The sequence below is a fragment of the Capra hircus genome, chromosome 3, assembly GCF_001704415.2.
Source record: "Capra hircus breed San Clemente chromosome 3, ASM170441v1, whole genome shotgun sequence".
Lineage (NCBI taxonomy): Eukaryota > Metazoa > Chordata > Mammalia > Artiodactyla > Bovidae > Capra > Capra hircus.
The window spans coordinates 92,242,013-92,260,881 of NC_030810.1; the positions used below are offsets into that span (position 1 = coordinate 92,242,013).

Sequence of the window (18,869 nt, forward strand, 5' to 3'; positions counted from 1 at the left end):
TTATTCTATCACTGTACACAACTTAATGACATCTTGGGCAAATTTTATTGCTTTCTGGCTTTTACCAGCATATAGGTCCCTGATAGACAAGCTCTAATTTTGACTTGAATTTTCCAGTATCACCTCAGTTACCTCCCTTTGCTGTTTACTCCTCATCATCTTGTTGCTGGAGTCTTTTAGTTAGCAGTCAGCCTTTGTGAAGCAGGTACCACTAGCAAGGTGGCTCATATCTAGCTATCTTCAACATGTCCACTTAATCCATGGGGAATTCTTTCAACCTTTCAGTGTTAAATGGTGGTGTATAATGCTCTACTTCTGACTTCCCCTCTCCTCCTCTCTGCCATCTGTCTTACTCTGATTTCTTTTTACTTGTTCAGGTAGACATAAAAACAGATAAATAAGTCTTCTTCTTAGGTTTCTATCCACCTAGGGAATGACATGCCAGTCTCCCCTTCTAGAAGGCACCATTAGTCATTATAAGGCTTCTTTTTTAAAAAAAATTTAACTAGAGAATTATTACTTTACAGTATTGTGATGGTTTCTGCCAAACATAAACATGAATCAGCCATAGGTATAGATATGTCCCCTCAATGGAAAATTACTCAACTATAAAAAGGAAAACTCCTTTTTAGAGTTATATCCTTACTTGCCTTGAGAGTTGATGGAGGAGTATTTCAACCTATCTTTACCCCGTAAGCCAAAATTTTGTGCTTTTCCCTCCCCATTTGCATAAATTAACTGGGAATAAGAGAGATATCTGGTGACTGTTAGTCTTGTTCTACCACCTTTTAATAAGCCTTAGAGAAAGAGGTAGCCCTAATTGTACATTGCTTTCTTTAGAGTGTAAGTTACTAGCACTTTTCCCCCCAACTTTGTGCTTTAGTTGACGATTTCAGACAAAAATAGTCCCACTTATATCCTGTATTATATATATTGAATTATATATACAGTATTATCCACCTCATGGAAATTATGAAAATTAGTAAAGTACATAGCAAGGCTTTTATATGAAATTATCTTGTTGTATTTATTATTTTATTTTTCAAAATATGAAATGATCTCTATTAAAGAATTGTTGTTAGGTTGCTAAGTCATGTCTAACTCTTTGCAACCCCATGGTCTGCAGCACATCAAACTTTCTTGTCCTTCACTACATCCTGGAGTTTGAGCAACCTCATGTCCATTGAGTTGATGATGGCATCCAACCATCTCATCCTCTGGTGCCCCTTTCTCCTCCTGCCCTCAGTCTTTCCTAGCATTAAGGTCTTTTCCAGTGAGTTGGGTCTTCACATCAGGTGGCCAAAGTATTGGAGCTTCAGCTTCAGCATCATTCCTACCAATGAATATTTAGGGTTGATTTTCCTCAGATGTTCAAGCTGGATTTAGAAAAGGCAGAGGAACCAGAGATCAAATTACCAACATCTGTTGGATCATTGAAAAAGCAAAAGAATTCCAGAAAAACATCTACTTCTGCTTTATTGACTTTGCCAAAGCCTTTGACTGTGTGGATCACAATAAACTGTGGAAAATTCTTCAAGAGATGGGAATACCAGACCACCTTACCTGCCTCCTGAGAAATCTGTATGCAGGTCAAGGAGCAACAGTTAGAACTGGACATGGAACAACAGACTGCTTTCAAATCGGGAAAGGAGTACATCAAAGCTGTATATTGTCATCCTGCTTATTTAACTTATATGCAGAGTACATCATGCGAAATGCCAGACTGGATGAAGTACAAGCTGGAATCAAGATTGCTGGGAGAAATATCAATAACCTCAGATATGCAGATAACACCACCCTTATGGCAGAAAGTGAAGAACTAAAGAGCTTCTTGATGAAAGAGGAGAGTGAAAAAGCTGGCTTAAAACTCAACATTCAGAAAATGAAGATCATGGCATCTGGTCCCATCACTTCATGGCAAATAGATGGGGAGACAGTGGAAACAGTGACAGACTTTATTTTCTTGGGCTCCAAAATCACTGCAGGTGGTGATTGCAGCCATTAAATTAAAAGATGCTTGCTCCTTGGAAGAAAAGCTATGACAAACCTAGACAGTGTATGAAAAAGCAGAGACATTACTTTGCCAGCAAAAGTCCATCTAGTCAAAGCTGTGGTTTTTCCAGTGGTCATGTATGGATGTGAGAGTTGGACCATAAAGAAAGCTGAGTGCCAAAGAATTGATGCTTTTGAACTGTGGTGTTGGAGAAGACTCTTGAGAGTCCCTTGGACTGCAAGGAGATCCAGCCAGTCCATCCTAAAGGAGATCAGTCCTGAATATTCATTGGCAGGACTGATACTGAAGCTGAAACTCCAATCCTTTGGCCACCTCATGTGAAGAGTTGACTCATTAGAAAAGACCCAGATGCTGGGAAAGGTTGAGGGCAGGAGGAGAAGGGGACAACAGAGGATGAGACGGTTGGATAGTATCACTGATTCAAAGGACATGAGTTTGAGCAAACTCCAGGAGTTGTGATGGACAGGGAAGCCTGGGTGCTGCAGTTCATGGGGTTGCAAAGAGTCAGACATGACTGAGCAACTGAACTGAACTTTCTTTCAGATTAACTGGTTTGATCTCCTTGCAGTCCAAGGAACTCTCAAGAGTCTTCTCCAAGTTCGAAAGCATCAGTTCTTTGGTGCTTAGCCTTCTTTATGGTTCAGTTCCACATCCATACATGACTACTGGAAAAACCATAATTTTGACTATATGGACCTTTGTTGGCAAAGTGATGTCTCTGCTTGTTAATACACTATCTAGGCTTGTCATAGCTTTCCTTCTAAGGAGCAAGTGTCTTTCAATTTAATGGCTGCAATCACCATCAGCAGTGCTTTTGGAGCCCAAGAAAATTAAGTCTGTCACTGCTTCTACTTTTCCCCTTCTATTTGCCATGAAGTGATGGGACTGAAGTCAAAACGCTTGTTTGTAACTGTTAAAGCTTCAGTACTTTGGCCACTTGATGCAAAGAGCTGACTCATTGGAAAAGACCCTGATGCCAGAAAGATTGAGGGCAGGAGGAGAAGGAGGTGACAGAAGATGAGATGGTTGGATGGCATCACTTATTCAATGGACATGAGTTTGAGCAAACTCCAGGAGATAGTGAAGGACAGGGAAGCCTGGCATGTTGCAGCCCATGGGCTTGCAGAGTCAGACATGACTTAGCGACTGAATAACAAAACACAACAACTCCATAAACATTGAGAAGAAAGCTTTTTTCATTTTTTCCACCTTTAACTGAGTGAGCTCCAAGTTGGGTCAAATACAGCCCTGTAAATGAAGTTGTCTAGAGAATCACTAAGTAAGTGAAAATGAAGTCACTCAGTCGCGTCCGACTCTTTGTGACCCCATGGACTGTAGCCTACCAGGCTCCTCCGTCCGTGGGATTCTCCAGGCAAGAGTACTGGAGTGGGTTGCTGTTTCCTTCTCCAGGAGATCTTCCCAACCCAGGGATAGAACCTAGGTCTCCTGCATTGCAGGCAGATGTGTTACCATCTGAGCCAGCAGGGAAGCTAGAGAATCACTAGACAGGTCAAATATTGACAACTGTTTGAGCATAAAATTTTGAAAGAGCTCCCAAGTGTGTTTTGCTCTGTTCATTGGCTGCCAGGCTGGACCAGAAATGTCCTTTTTAAGAGAGCAGGGGATGAGATGAGGAAAAGTTCAGGCACTAAATTTGCTCTTCTTACAGAGGTTCAGCCATTAAAAAAAGAGAAACAACTCTTTAGGTTGTGGCAAGCTTTCTGTTAATTTCCACAGTTATAAACAAATTGATTTTGACCACTTTTACTGGCATTTTTATTGCTTTGTGAAAGAGCAAATTTTTGGAGGTTTACTCTGCCGTTCTTGCTGATATCAGTGACCTTACTTTTTAAAGACAATTTTTAAAACTTATATACTTACGTATTACAGGATAATATGTAATACTAAACATTGACTAATGGAATTACTTTATCAACAAAACATGAGCAAACTTGCTTTCTTATAAATCAGGATTTTTATGTAGTAATAAAAGCTCTCAGTTCTTTGATCTTAATCATTGTTTGAAAAGTTTAAGTCTCTCTTAAGGTTGTTGGCTACTGAAGCTGCAGTGTCTCTCCCATCCTTCCTTTCTCCTTCTCTCCCTCCTTCTCCCCCATTATTTTATTAAAAACTTCTGAATTAAATTCTTATCCAAAATTTCTACTTCATACACATGCCAGTAATAATGGAGAGTTTATTGATTGTTAAAGATTCAACCTGCCATTATTAATAATATATGTTTTATTTGATGGGATAATTTTTTGTTTTGTTTTCTTTTCTTTTGGATAGGCATATACTGTGAAAACACCAACAAAACTAAAAATTCAGCAAAGAGGAAACAAGAATGTACCCATTGAAGAAAGTAATAGTAAAAAGAGAAAAATGGTCTTTGAGTTTGATATTAATTCGGATAGTTCAGAAACTACTGATCTTTTGGTAAAATTATTACAAATAATCAACATTTATTGTTTATATTATTATATTTCTACATTATTTCTTGATGTATGTGTATTATATATGTGCATAGTATCTATTACTGCAATACTGAAAAGAAATAAAATTCTCTATAATATAGGACTCTCTGCTTTTGTAGCATTTTAAAAAATTAGGGTTTAAAAAATCTCCCTTAACTTCAGAAAACAGGATATTTTGAAATACTTGATATGACATAGTTGGCATTTGAGATGACTAATTATCTTGTTTTCCAGAAGAGTGTTAATTTCTTTACCTTTTTCTTTTTGAGGCCTGCTGGATCCCTTTAATCTTGCAGCCAAATTTGTTGTTCAGGACTCCTCTTGATTTTGCATATTATAAATGTTTTCTTTAATTTTATACCACTTATTGATTGCAAACAATAACATTTCTATGATTCTTAAAGAGTTAATGTGTTAAAAATGGCATGTTTAAGGAGGATAGTTCCTCTAGCAGTTTGTATGACCAGTTACTCCCTAGTTCATACATATCATTATTTTCTAAAGGCATAATAATAATTTATTAAGAATAATTAAACTTATACTCATTTAGTTTAAAACCAGACTAACCTCATTATACAAAATGGAGCAATTACCAAAGATTCTTAATTACAAAATTGTAATTAAAGCCATTTGTTTTATTATTGCAACTCATAACTGTGAGATTCTTCAGGTTTTTATACTGCTTTGAGACCTCTGCTTTCATTTATTCTGGAATAATGAATAGCTGAAGTCTTAAAATTGTAATTATTTAAGTTAACTTAAAGAAAATTTCTACTCTAGTATCTCTTTGTTTTATAGATAATGATTAAGACTGTGAACCAGGCACTATGGTAAAAACTTTACACAGAATACTTCAGTTATTTTTTAAAACAATGTAACACTCTAGAAGTAGAGACAGAGTTCTTATTCTCATTTTACAGATGAGGAAACTGAGTCACACTGGTACTTTTCCAATATCACATAACTAGAAAGTCATGGAGCCAAAATTTGAACACCAACTGTCCAGCTCCATGGCCTATGTATGTCATTGTACACAATAATTTCCAGGCATAACTGAAGTCAGGATATTAAAGATATTTAAAAAAGTGATGAGAATTAGTAGAAAGAGCATGAGCTCTGGAATTAAGAGATAGTAGGTCTAGAATTCATACTGTTTCTTTTCTGAATTTAGGCTAGTTTCTTTACTTATCTGAGATTTGGAATAACTCATGATTTCATGTCACTTTTAAAAGTAGCATCACAACTTTGTAACATCATGAACACTACAGTATTTTATTTATACTATTACAGTTTAAATTATCTAAGAAGACATTTCACAATAGGCTTTATCAGTTATAATTATCACATGAAATTAAAAGTCTTTGATAAAGTCAAGTACATGGAAAATTATAAAAGCTGAAATATTGTAATTTTGGTTTCTGACTTTACTTTTTATTTTCTACATAACTTAAAAGCTAATGCTTAATTTATCTATATTGCTGGGCACACAATATATGAAGATGTAATTTTGACATCAGTAACAGAAGGAAAATGGAGCTGTTTGTGTAGGCTATTGAAGTTAGTATAAATTCAAATTAGGTTACTATAATGTTTGGTTGTTATATGTAATTCCTGTGGTAACCACAAAAGCATAGAATATGCACAAAAGGAAATGGGAAGGAAATCAAAACATTTTGCTACCGAAAATGTTACCTAGACAGAAAAGAAGGTAATAATAGAGGAAATGAGTAACCAAAACCAAATCAAAACAAAACAAAACATCTATAAAGCATATAGGAAATGAATATCAAAAAGGCAAAAGTTAGTATCTCTTTATCAGTAATTAACTTACATATGAGTAATTTACAATGTATATTTGGAGGATTATATACTCCAATAAACAAAAAAAAACTCATGTTAGCTTCAAATTAGCTAAATATAAAAGGCTGGAAAAAGATATGAAAATAGTAACCAAAAAAGAGGTGGGTTGGTTTTACCAATATCTGACAAAATAGATTTTAAATCAAAAAGTACAAGAAACAAATAAGGACATTATATGTAAATAAGAGGTTCAATATAGCAAGAAGTTATGACAATTTTAATCATTTGTACACCTAATAACATACCCTTAAAATATATAAAGCAAAGCTTTATAGAATTGAAGAAATGGACAGTTATACATTAATAGTTGGATAGTTAAATACCTCTCCTTCAATAAAGGGTAAAACAACTAGACAGAAGATAAGTAAGGAAATAAGATTGGAACAACACACACCAAATGGATTTAATAGACACATATAGGGCAATGGCACTCCACCCAAGTACTCTTGCCCGGAGAATCCCATGGATAGAGGAGCCTGGTGGGCTGCGGTCCATGGGGTCGCGAGGAGTTGGACACAGCTGAGCGACTTCACTTTCACTTTTCACTTTCATGCACTGGAGAAGGAAATGGCAATCCACTCCGGTGTTCTTGCCTGGAGAATCCCAGGACGGGGGAGCCTGGTGGCTGCCGTCTATGGGGTCGCTCAGAGTTGGACACGACTAAAGTGACTTAGCAGCAGCAGCAGCAGACACATATAGAACATTCAGTTCAACAAAAGAATACACATTCTTCCCAACTGTACATGGATATTCTCCAGGATAGACCATGTAGGTCCCAAAACAAGTCTCAATAGATTTAAAAAACTGGGCATCATATATAAATCATCTTCTCTGAATACAAGAGATGAAGTTAGAAATCAGAAAGAGAAGGAAAACTAGAAAATTCACAAATTTGTGAGAATTAATACACTTCTAACCAACCAATGGATCAGAGAAGAAAACACAAGGGGAATTTGACTTAGAGATGAATGAAAGTGAAAACACAGTACACCAAAACTTATGTGAGACAGAAAAACCAGTGCTCTAAGGGAAATGTATAGCTCTAAATTTCTACACTGAAAAAGAAAATCAATAAACTAACTTTATACCTTAAAGAACTAGAAAAAGAAGATCAAACTAAACCCCAAGGTGACAGAGGAGAGAAATAATAAGAATGGAGATAAACAAATTAGGGAAAAGAAAACAGAGAAAATGAATGAAGTCAAAATTTATTTCTTTGAAAAGATGAATTAAATTGACAAAGCTTAGCTTGACTGACAAAAGTCAGAAATATAATTGGAGATGTTATTACCAACTTTTTAGAGAGAGAGAGAGTACTGTGAACAAATGTGCCAACAAATTAGATAACCTAAAAGAAATTAAAAAATGGAAAAACTACTTGAAATATACAAATTGCCTAAGCCTGTTCAAGAAGAAAGAGAAATTTTGTGAGTTAGTGAATTCTGCTGAAATCTTAGAATTTATGATAATGATTGAATATTTTCATCCATGAACCTTCTGAAATTTGTATTAAATGTGACTAATGAGCAGGAAAAGATATTGTGAACTGTTTGCTTCTGACTAAATTTGTGTTACATGTTCATTAAGAAAATGGATTCTGGAGCTAGCCTACCTGGATTTTAATCCTCACTCTATCTCTTACTAGCTGTATCGTCTTGGGCAAGTTACTTAATATTTGTGTGTCTCATTTCCTTACCTTTAAAATGGAGATAATAATAGTACATATAGATCATAAAAATGTTGTAAGGATTAAAACCAATTAAAATATGCTAAGTGCTTAAAACAGTGCCTGACATAAAGAAAGAACTAAATGTTAGCTATTATTACTTGGGAAAATATTCAGAAATTGATAATTGGCAACATTTATAATTTTATAGGATTATGAATGCTTATTATAAGGCCTAAGTATGTTTAAATAAAAAGGCTGGGAAAAAGAGTGGGGAAAGTGAAACTGAAATAGAAATCAGTAGAAAAACACTATTCATATACATCTTGTATTCTACATAACCCTTTAGATGTATGGTTAGTAGAATCAAAATCAGATTTCCTTGTCTGGCAGACTGAGAGTTTAGTTTGTCAGTCTTCTTCCTTCAGGCTTTTAAATTTTCCTTCCTCTTCCTTCTCCTTCCCCTGCCTCTTTTTTTCTTCCTCTTTATACTCTTCCATTTCATTCTCATATGTAGAATATAGACAAAAATTTTATAATATTAATGGTGGCAGCCTCCAAATTATATTTTTATATTTTTCTTTAAGAGCATGGTTTCAGAGGAAGAGACACTGAGAAAACTATGCAAGAATAATAATCCACCAATTTCTCATCTTTGTGTCAGAACACCAAAAAAGGTAGTTATTTTGGAAAGCAAATTTAAAAAGCTGGATTTAATTCTTTTTTTTTTTTTGAGTTAAACATATTATGACTTTATTTTCTATCCAGACTCCTCCATCTCTAACAACTCCTGGATCTATGCAGAAGTCTGAAACTATGAGGAAAACGCAGGAGGACCGTTGGGCTGTAATTGCTAAGATGAATAGGAAACAAAAACTAAAGGAAGCAGAAAAGCTGTTTGTTTAATTTCAGAAAATCAGTGTGATTAAGGAGCCTATAACATAAAATTTATAGTTAATGTTTTTAATTCTTATTTTCTAAAGAGCCAGACATATTCTGAAATTAAGACTTTTGATTTGTAAATAATTTGTTTCTTTATATTTTATTGTATCAGCCTAAATGGGAAATAACCACATTGTTACTTAAAAATTTGTAATTCTCTTCAGATAATTACATGATTGTTTTGGTTTTACCTTTTCTTGAATTGATGAAAACTATTTTGGCTAAGTTTTCGCACTTATAAAATTGTCCATTGAACACTAGGACTATGTTGTTGAGATATACTATTTATTCTTTACTATTAAAATATTTTGGATTCACATAAATACTTCTCATTGTTTCTGTGAGGTCGCCCGAGCAGCTTAATCATAACTTTGCTAGTATTATTTATTTTTCAAATCTTGAGGTCATTTTATTTGTTTCACGGTCTGAAGCAGCTTTGATTTTACTGTTGATAAAATTGACAAATGGCTTTACATTGCAAGAAAAAAGATTCTCCTGATATGACTTCCTAAAATACTTCATTTATTCAACATTCATTTGGCAAATATTTATTGAGTATCTGGTTCAGCAGTAAAGAATCCACCTGCATTGCAGGATTTGATCCCTGGGTTGGGAAGATCCCCTGGAGGAGGAAGGTCATAAAGAATCAGACATGACTCAGCACATATGTATATGTACCATGCTAAGACTTAAGCACAGTTCTAGATACTGGGGATATAACAAAAATAAGACATCTTCTTCCAGAGCTTGCATTTTACAGGGAAAATAGGCAATAAATAAACTATATACACACATAGTAAGGATAAGTGCTAAGAAGAAATAAAACAAGAGTATTAGAGAGTGTTGAAAAGACTTGAAATTTTATGTAGAGTGACCCATACTGAAATGACATTTGAAGAGCTGATGAATAGTGAAACTGTGGCTATCCTGAGGATAACATTCCTGATAAAAGGAACAAAAAGTATAAAGGCCCAGAGGTGGAAATGTGCTTAGTGTATCTGGGAAGCAGCAAGGAGGCCAGTGTGGGTAGAGGACAATGAGCAAAAGAAGGGTATAAATTAGAAAAGGCCTGTATTTAACAGGATAGAGAATTTGGGTAGACAGATTATATAATGGTTATAGGCTATTGTGAGAATTTTGGCTTTTACTATGAATATGATATGAAATTAGCAGACATTTCTGAGCAAAGACCATGATCTGACATGTTTTTAAAATAAAGCTCTTTCTGACTGCTGTATTGAGAACAGATTTTGAAAAGAGGACAGAGGAAAACTAGTTATTTTAATAATGCACATGAAAGATTATAGTGGCTTGAACAAAGGTGAGAGCAGCAGAGGAATAAAGAAGTCAACTTCTAAATCTATTTTGAAGATTAGATGTGGGATATAATAAAAAGGGCCAAGCAATACAATTTTGAACATGCTAAGTCTAAAATGCATATTAGACATCCAAATAGAAATAGTTAAGTAGGCTTAGAGACAGATCCAGGGTAGTGATATAAATTTGGGAGTTAGCATATTTAAAGCTATCAGAATGGATAAGAACATGTACAGTTGTGAGCATGACTATACCTAGGAAAGAGAAGAGATCAAAGATGAGAAGGAACTGTAAAAGGATTAGCTAGGGTAATAGTGAAGTCTAGCAAGAAGGTATTTCAAAGAAGAGTGATATTGAGCATCTTTTCATGTGTTTGTTAGCCATCCATATGTCTTCTTTGGAGAAATGTCTATTTAGTTCTTTGGCCCATTTTTTGATTGGGTTGTTTATTTTTCTGGAATTGAGCTGCTTGTATATTTTTGAGCTTAGTTGTTTGTCAGTTGCTTCATTTGCTATTATTTTCTCCCATTCAGAGGCTGTCTTTTCACCTTGCTTATATTTTCCTTTGTTGTGCAGAAGCTTTTAATTTTAATTAGATCCCATTTGTTTATTTTTGCTTTTATTTCCAACATCACTCATTATCAGAGAAATGCAAATCAAAATCACAATGAGGTACCATTTCACACCAGGCAGAATGGCTGCGATCCAAAAGTCTGCAAGCAATAAATGCTGGAGAGGGTGTGGAGAAAAGGGAACCCTCTTACACTGTTGATGGGAATGCAAACTAGTACAGCCACTATGGAGAACAGTGTGGAGATTCCTTAAAAAATTGTAAATAGAACTGCCTTATGACCCAGCAATCCCAGTGCTGGGCATACACACCGAGGAAACCAGAATTGAGAGACACATGTACCCCAATGTTCATCGCAGCACTATTTATAATAGCCAGGACATGGAAACAACCTAGATGTCCATCAGCAGATGAATGGATAAGAAAGCTGTGGTACATATATACAATGGAGTATTACTCAGTCATTAAAAAGAATACATTTGAATCAGTTCTAATGAGATGGATGAAACTGGAGCTGATTATACAGAGTGAAGTAAGCCAGAAAGAAAAACAATACAGTATACTAACACATATATATGGAATTTAGAAAGATGGTAATGATAATCCTGTATGCGAGACAGCAAAAGAGACACAGATGTATAGAACGGACTTTTGGACTCTGAGGGAGAAGGTGGGATGATTTGGGAGAATAGCACTGAAACATGTATACTATCATGTAAGAAACGAATCGCCGGTCTATGTTCCATGCAGGATACAGGATGCTTAGGGCTGGTGCACAGGGATGATCCAGAGAGATGATATGGGGTGGGAGGTGGGAGGGGGGTTCAGGATTGGGAACGCATGTCCACCCATGGCAGATTCATGTCAATGTATGGCAAAACCAATACAGTATTGTAAAGCAAAATAAAGTAAAAATAAAAATTAAAATTACAAGAAAAAAAAGTGATAAATTGTGTTAAATGCTGCTCAAAGGTAAGATAAAATTGATTAGTGTGTCATTAATGTGGAGGTCTTTGTTAATCTGAACAATGGCAGTTTCAGGCTTCCCAGGTGGCACTAACTCAATGAAACTAAGCCATGCCCTGTGGGGCCACCCAAGACAGTCGGGCATGGTGGAGAGGTCTGACATAATGTGGTCCACTGGAGAAGGGAATGGCAAATCACTTTAGTATTCTTGCCTTGAGAACCCAATGAACAGTATGAAAAGGCAAAATGATAGGATACTGAAAGATGAACTCCCCAGGTCAGTAGGTGCCCAATATGCTACTGGAGATCAGTGGAGAAATAACTCCAGAATGAATGAAGGGGTGGAGCCAAAGCAAAAACAATACCCAGCTGTGGATGTGACTGATGATAGAAGCAAGGTCCAATGCTGTAAAGAGCAATATTGCATAGGAACCTGGAATGTCAGGTCCATGAATCAAGGCAAATTGGAAGTGGTCAAACAGGTGATGGCAAGAGTGAACGTCGACATTCTAGGAATCAGCAAGCTAAAATGGACTGGAATGGGTGAATTTAACTCAGATGACCTTTATATCTACTACTGCGGGCAGGAATCCCTCAGAAGAAACGGAGTAGCCATCATAGTTAACAAAAGGGTCCTAAATGCAGTACTTAGATGCAATCTCAAAAACGACAGAATGATCTCTGTTTGTCTCCAAGGCAAACCATTCAATATCACAGTAATCCAAGTCTATGCCCCAACCAGTAATGCTGAAGAAGCTGAAGTTGAATGGTTTTATGAAGATCTACAAGACCTTTTAGAACTAACACCCAAAAAAGATGTCCTTTTCATTATAGGGATCTGGAATGCAAAAGTAGGAAGTCAAGAAACACCTGGAGTAACAGGCAAATTTGGCCTTGGAATGCGGAATGAAGCAGGGCAAAGGCTAATAGAGTTTTGCCAAGAAAATGCATTGGTCATAGCAAACACCCTCTTCCAATAACACAAGAGAAGACTCTACACATGGACATCACCAGATGGTCAACACCATCAGATTGATTATCTTCTTTGCAGCCAAAGATGGAGAAGCTCTATACAGTCAACAAAAACAAGACCAGGAGCTGACTGAATTCAGTCCAAATTCAGACTGAAACTGAAGAAAGTAGGGAAAACCACTAGACCATTCAGGTATGACCTAAATCAAATCCCTTATGATTATACAGTGGAAATGAGAAATAGATTTAAGGGACTATATCTGATCGATAGAGTGCCTGATGAACTATGGAATGAGGTTCGTGACATTGTACAGGAAACGGATCAAGACCATCCTGTGGAAAAGAAATGCAAAAAAGCAAAATGGTTGTCTGAGGATGCCTTACCAATAGCTGTGAAAAGAACAGAAGCGAAAAGCAAAGGAGAAAAGGAGATATAAGCATCCGAATGCAGAGTTCCAAAGAATAGCAAGGAGAGATAAGCAAGCCTTCCTCAACGATCAATGCAAAGAAATAGAGGAAAACAACAGAATGGGAAAGGCTAGAGATCTCTTCAAGAAAATTAGAGATACCAAGGAAACATTTCATGCAAAGATGGGCTCAATAAAGGATAGAAATGGTATGGACCTAACAGAAGCAGAAGACATTAAGAAGAGCTGGCAAGAATACACAGAACTGTACAAAAAAGATCTTCATGACCAAGATAATCACGAAGGTGTGATCACTCACCTAGAGCCAGACAGTGTCAGACTTTATTTTTTGGGGCTCCAAAGTCACTGCAGATGGTGATTGCAGCCATGAAATTAAAAGACGCTCACTCCTTGGAAGAAAAGTTATGACCAACCTAGATAGCATATTGAAAAGCAGAGACATACTTTGCCAACAAAGGCCCATCTAGTCAAGGCTATGGTTTTTCCAGTGGTCATGTATGGATGTGAGAATTGGACTGTGAAGAAAGCTGAGTGCCTTAAGAATTGATGCTTTTGAACTGTGTTGTTGGAGAAGACTCTTGAGAGTCCCTTGGACTGCAAGGCGATCCAACCAGTGCATTCTGAAGGAGATCAGCCCTGGGATTTCTTTGGAGGGAATGACGCTGAAGCTGAAACTCCAGTACTTTGGCCACCTCATGTGAAGAGTTGACTCATTGGAAAAGACTTTGATGCTGGGAGGGATTGGGGACAGGAGGAGAAGGGGATGACAGAGGATGAGATGGCTGGATGGCATCACTGACTTGATGGACATGAGTCTGAGTGAACTCTGGGAGTCGGTGATGGACAGAGAGGCCTGGTGTGCTGTGATTCATGGGTCGCAAAGAGTCGGACACGACTGAGCGACTGAACTGACTTGAACTGAACAGGTGGTGCTAGTGGTAAAAACTCGCCTGCCAGTGCAGGAGACTTAAGAGAGTCGGATTCAATCCCTGGGTTCGGAAGATCCCCTGGGGTATGGCAACTCACTCCAGTGTTCTTGCCTGGAAAATCCCATGGACAGAGGAGTATGGCGGGCTACACGTCCATAGGGTCACAAAGAATCTGACATGACTGAGCACACATGTTCCACACTAAGACTTAAGCACAGTTCTAGATACTGGGAATATAACAGTGAATGAAACAGAAAAAATAAGCCTTATCTTCTAGCGCTTACATTTGGACAAAGAGTTGGACCACTCTTTTCATGTCGCAGAGTTGGACACGACTGAAGCAACTTAACACATGGCAGTTTCAGTGAAGTGGAATTTGATTACTTCCTTAAGCAAAGGAAGGGAAAAAGTGGAGACAGCTATCTTCATCAAAAGTAAGAAACTCAAGAAGTTATACTTGAAAGGGAAGATTAATGACCTGTCCACAATGTCCACTTAACATGGAAGTGGGTCAAAAGAAGATTCTTTTTTAAAAAGATAAAAAAATTAATAGCAAGTTTAATTAGGGAAAGATTCAGGATGATAGGAAATGATTATACCAAAGAGAAAGAAGATATTTTTTTGGGGGGTGGACTGGCCTGTAATAGGGAAAAGTGATCACATCTGGTGGGAGATTAAAGTGGTTCCCTTTTGGCTCAGGTGGTAAAGAATCTGCCTGCAATGCAGGAGACCCAGGTTTGCTCCCTGGGTCAGAAAGCTCCCCTGGAGAAGGGAATGGCAATCCACTCCAGTATTCTTGCCTGGAGAATTTTTAATTCCATGGACAGAGGAGCCTGGCAGGCTATAGTCTGTGGGATCGCAAAGAATCAGATATGACCAAGTGACTAACACTTTAGCTAGGAGAATAGACAGAACTGAGGAGAAACAAGAGAAACATGGTAACAAGAGAAAAGGAACCATGTATTATCACAATATAGTGGTGGATAGAAATTCATAGAACTTTTGGTTTCATAGCTTCAGTTTTCTTAGTGAAGTTGGAATTAAGATCACCCATTGAGAATGGAGGTTAAGGGGAAAGTGTTGTAAGTTGTGAAAAGAAGAGTAGGTATGAAAGACTCATAAAGTAAGGGAGTAAATGAACTTTATGAAAACAGTTTCCAGATGGATAAAAGTCTTGTTGTCTATAACAAATTTGGTGCAGTAGAATTTTAATTTCCTTATGGTGGGGAAATGCTATAAATATTACAGAAATTACATTCTTCCTTCAATTTGTATATCTATACTCTGAAAACTGGATAACTGGATATATAGTCTTAGGATTTCTAACTTTTGATCTAGAAACTTTAATTGAAACTATAGTCTCCTGAGTAAGTATTTTCTTTGGAGGATTATTAATCTTGATAATATGATACTCACATTTGAAGCTACTGCTGCTGCTGCTAAGTCGCTTCAGTTGTGTCTGACTGTGTGACCCCATAGACGGAAGCCCACCAGGCTCCCCCGTTCCCAGGATTCTCCAAGCAAGAACACTGGAGTGGGTTGCCATTGCCTTCTCCAATGCATGAAAGTGAATAGTGAAAGTGAAGTCGCTCAGTCATGTCTGACTCTTAGCAACCCCATGGACTGCAGCCTACCAGGCTCCTCCATCCATGGGATTTTCCAGGCAAGAGTACTGGAGTGGGGTGCCATTGCCTTCTCTGTTGAAGCTACTATGTATTTTCAAATATTTTAAAATAAAACAAGATTTGTGTGTTGTTAACAGTAGCTTCTCTGGCTAATCATCAACTTCTAGCTTGTCTAAAGTCCAACATAAATGTTTCTATGTTCCAGGCAGTTATTTAGGAACCCTGGCTCCTTCCAACCTCTAGTTCTGTCATCTTCAACAACTTGCTTATAAGGTTGTTGCCAAAGGGGAGATACCATGAAGGATTCATGTGGAAAGTTTTTAATGACCCAGATCTGAAATAGATGTACATCACTTCCACCCACATTCTACTTTCTGGAACCAAATCATATGGCCACACTTAATTTCAAGACAGACTGTGACCCATTTCTAGTTATGTCTCAGGAGACTAGGGAGAAGGGTCAGATGAAAGACTAGTCTGTCACAATTAGTTGACATTCTTTAAATTTTTAAATGTTCTTCCTTGCTATTAATTTAAAAATATGAGTTAATTAGGCTCTTATGTTTTGAATTATTGCTTCTTGTGTTCTTTGAACATGCCGGGCATGCTCCTTGGAAACTTTCCCCTAATTCCAGTACTTCTGATTCCCCTCACACTGCTTTTTCTCTCCATGGCATATATGTTCTAACACACTATATACTTCACTTAGTATGTTTATTATTTATTGTCTTCACTGACTAGAATGTAAACTTCACAAAGACAGGGATTTTTGTCTGCTTTATTTATTGATGCACCCTGAGTACTTAGAGCAATGCCTGGCCCATGGTAGTTATTCAATATCTGATGAATTGATTAAATAAAAATAAGGAAAACTTTCATATCATACTGATGATCCTTAAGTAAAACTTCAGAACCAAAATTTTTAATGCATGATTTAAAAATAAGATCATGTCAGTGTATGGTAAAACCACTACAATATTGTAAAATAATTAGCCTCCAATTAAATTTATATTAAAGAAAACAAAAAAAGTAAGATCAAATATTAGAAATTAGAAAATTAGAAAATTTTCTGAAAGCATATTGTTATAGTAGCCTATAATTATCTCTTCTGAGCTCTGGAGAGTCAGTTTTGACAACCAAGTCCAGAATAAAATTTAGACTGATGCTATTGTTTTTAGTTTTAGAGTAAACATCAGAGTAAGAAAATTAATATATCATTCTAAATTAAAAGATCAGTATACTCATTTGTGGTAATCTCATAAAAATATCTCATAAAACACTCATAAAAGAATTTTGACTAGTATTAATAAACAATTGGAAAATTTATAAAATTTTTATAAGGGAATTATATAATGTTTAATACTTTTTTAAAAAGTGTAGTTTAGATGTTATTATAAGAAGGCTTTGGTCATAGCCCATTTTTAGGTTGGTAGGAAATTCTTCCTGCCCTTCAATCACTCTTTGAACGAGTGATTTAATATGACTGATGAGTTTAGAAAAATTGGGCCCAAGGGACCTGGCCTACTACTCATTTTGGCATGAAACTTCTTGAAGGAGGTGTGTGACCTGCTCTGTGCTGTGTGTTTTACAGGGCAGACTTTGCCATGCAGATTAAAGGTCTTCTAATGAGGGGATAGATTTAATTCAGTAGAGCATTATCAAGTCCCTGTATTTTGATAAAATAGGAGTGGGATTTGGGGGAGCCAAATAACATCCTAATATTGATGTCTGGTGTGGTGTTGGTCCTGTTCTGGACAATGGCCCCATAGGAATTTTCACTTAGTGGATCATTATAGCCTATGGTAGCCTTGCTTTTACATGAATTACTGTTTTTACAGAAATAGGTGACAGGTTCTGGATCTTAAGTGAATGGTATATAAGCTTTGAAGCAAAAATGGGTACCTTAATGTGTCTACAGGCCATATGCTCCGCCAGAAGCATGGGCTGAGGGAGCCTCAGCCAAATTTGGGCTGTAAAAAAAGCATATATTAGCCATACTAAACTGAGCAAGGGTGTAGGACTCAAAGGTTAATATTTTGGATATATTTTGATAGTGGAACCAAAAAGATGTGCTGTCAGTACTGACAGTTTGGTTGGAAGTAAGGATGAGGTGAAAGAAAGGGAAGGTGAAAGATTGGGTTTTGAAGTTCTGTTTTGGACCATGTAATATTTGAGACAGTTTATATGTCTAAGTAGAGATGTTAAGAGTATAGCGGACTTTTGGACTCAGAGGGAGAGGGAGAGGGTGGGATGATTTGGGAGAATGGAATTGAAACATGTATACTATCATGTAAGAATCGAATCACCAGTCTATGTCCGATGCAGGATACAGCATGCTTGGGGCTGGTGCACGGGGATGACCCAGAGGGATGTTGTGGGGAGGGAGGTGGGAGGGGGGATCATGTTTGGGATCGCATGTACACCCGTGGTGGATTCATGTCAATGTGTGGCAAAACCAATACAGTATTGTAAAGTAAAATAAAGTAAAAATAAAAATTTAATTAAAAAAAAAGAGTGTCACTGGACAAATGAATCTAGAGTTTTCCAGAAGAGTCAGAATTTAGTAATCATCGGCATAAATATACTATTTAAATCACAGAACTGAGTGCACTCTCTTGACAGGTAGTGAGTGTGTAGTTGTAGAAGGGAAAGGAGTTAATACTGAGCATTGGGGTTACTGGGACATTGTCAAGCAATAGAGAAGATGCTCTAAAGACCAATAAGGGAGACAGATGAAGTGTAAATGATGATGGAAGCCTAAAGAACAAAGTGATTCAAGAAAGGATTATTCTGTGTCATATACTTCTGAGTAGTAATACTTGAAAGTATAGAATAAATAGTTGGATTGGGAATTGTCTATATGATACACAGTACCTACTCTCAGTGACTTTTGCAGTAGCAAAAGTAGCAAAAATAAAAGTGTAAACAAATGAATGTAAGTATGAAAGATACAGAGACATACAGGATAATTTCACATCTTGACTTCAGAGGCCTTCTGGAAGAGATGGATTTTGGCCATAAATAGAAATTCTACAGGTGTATAAGGACAAGAGTAAATCAAAGTGGAAGAAATAGTAATACATACAATGTAATATGAATGATGAA

The 18,869-nt window shown here is 36.7% G+C and overlaps 1 protein-coding gene across 1 annotated transcript in view; it reads left to right on the forward strand.

Annotated features, from left to right (window-relative positions):
• Nucleotides 1-9,080, forward strand: part of SYCP1 (synaptonemal complex protein 1) — a 146,435-nt gene extending 137,355 nt beyond the window's left edge. The window contains exons 33-35 of the mRNA XM_018045949.1: nt 4,304-4,450; nt 8,602-8,691; nt 8,783-9,080. Coding sequence (XP_017901438.1) covers nt 4,304-4,450; nt 8,602-8,691; nt 8,783-8,920 — 375 coding nt within the window. The 3' untranslated portion in view covers nt 8,921-9,080. The remainder of the gene's footprint in view (nt 1-4,303; nt 4,451-8,601; nt 8,692-8,782) is intronic.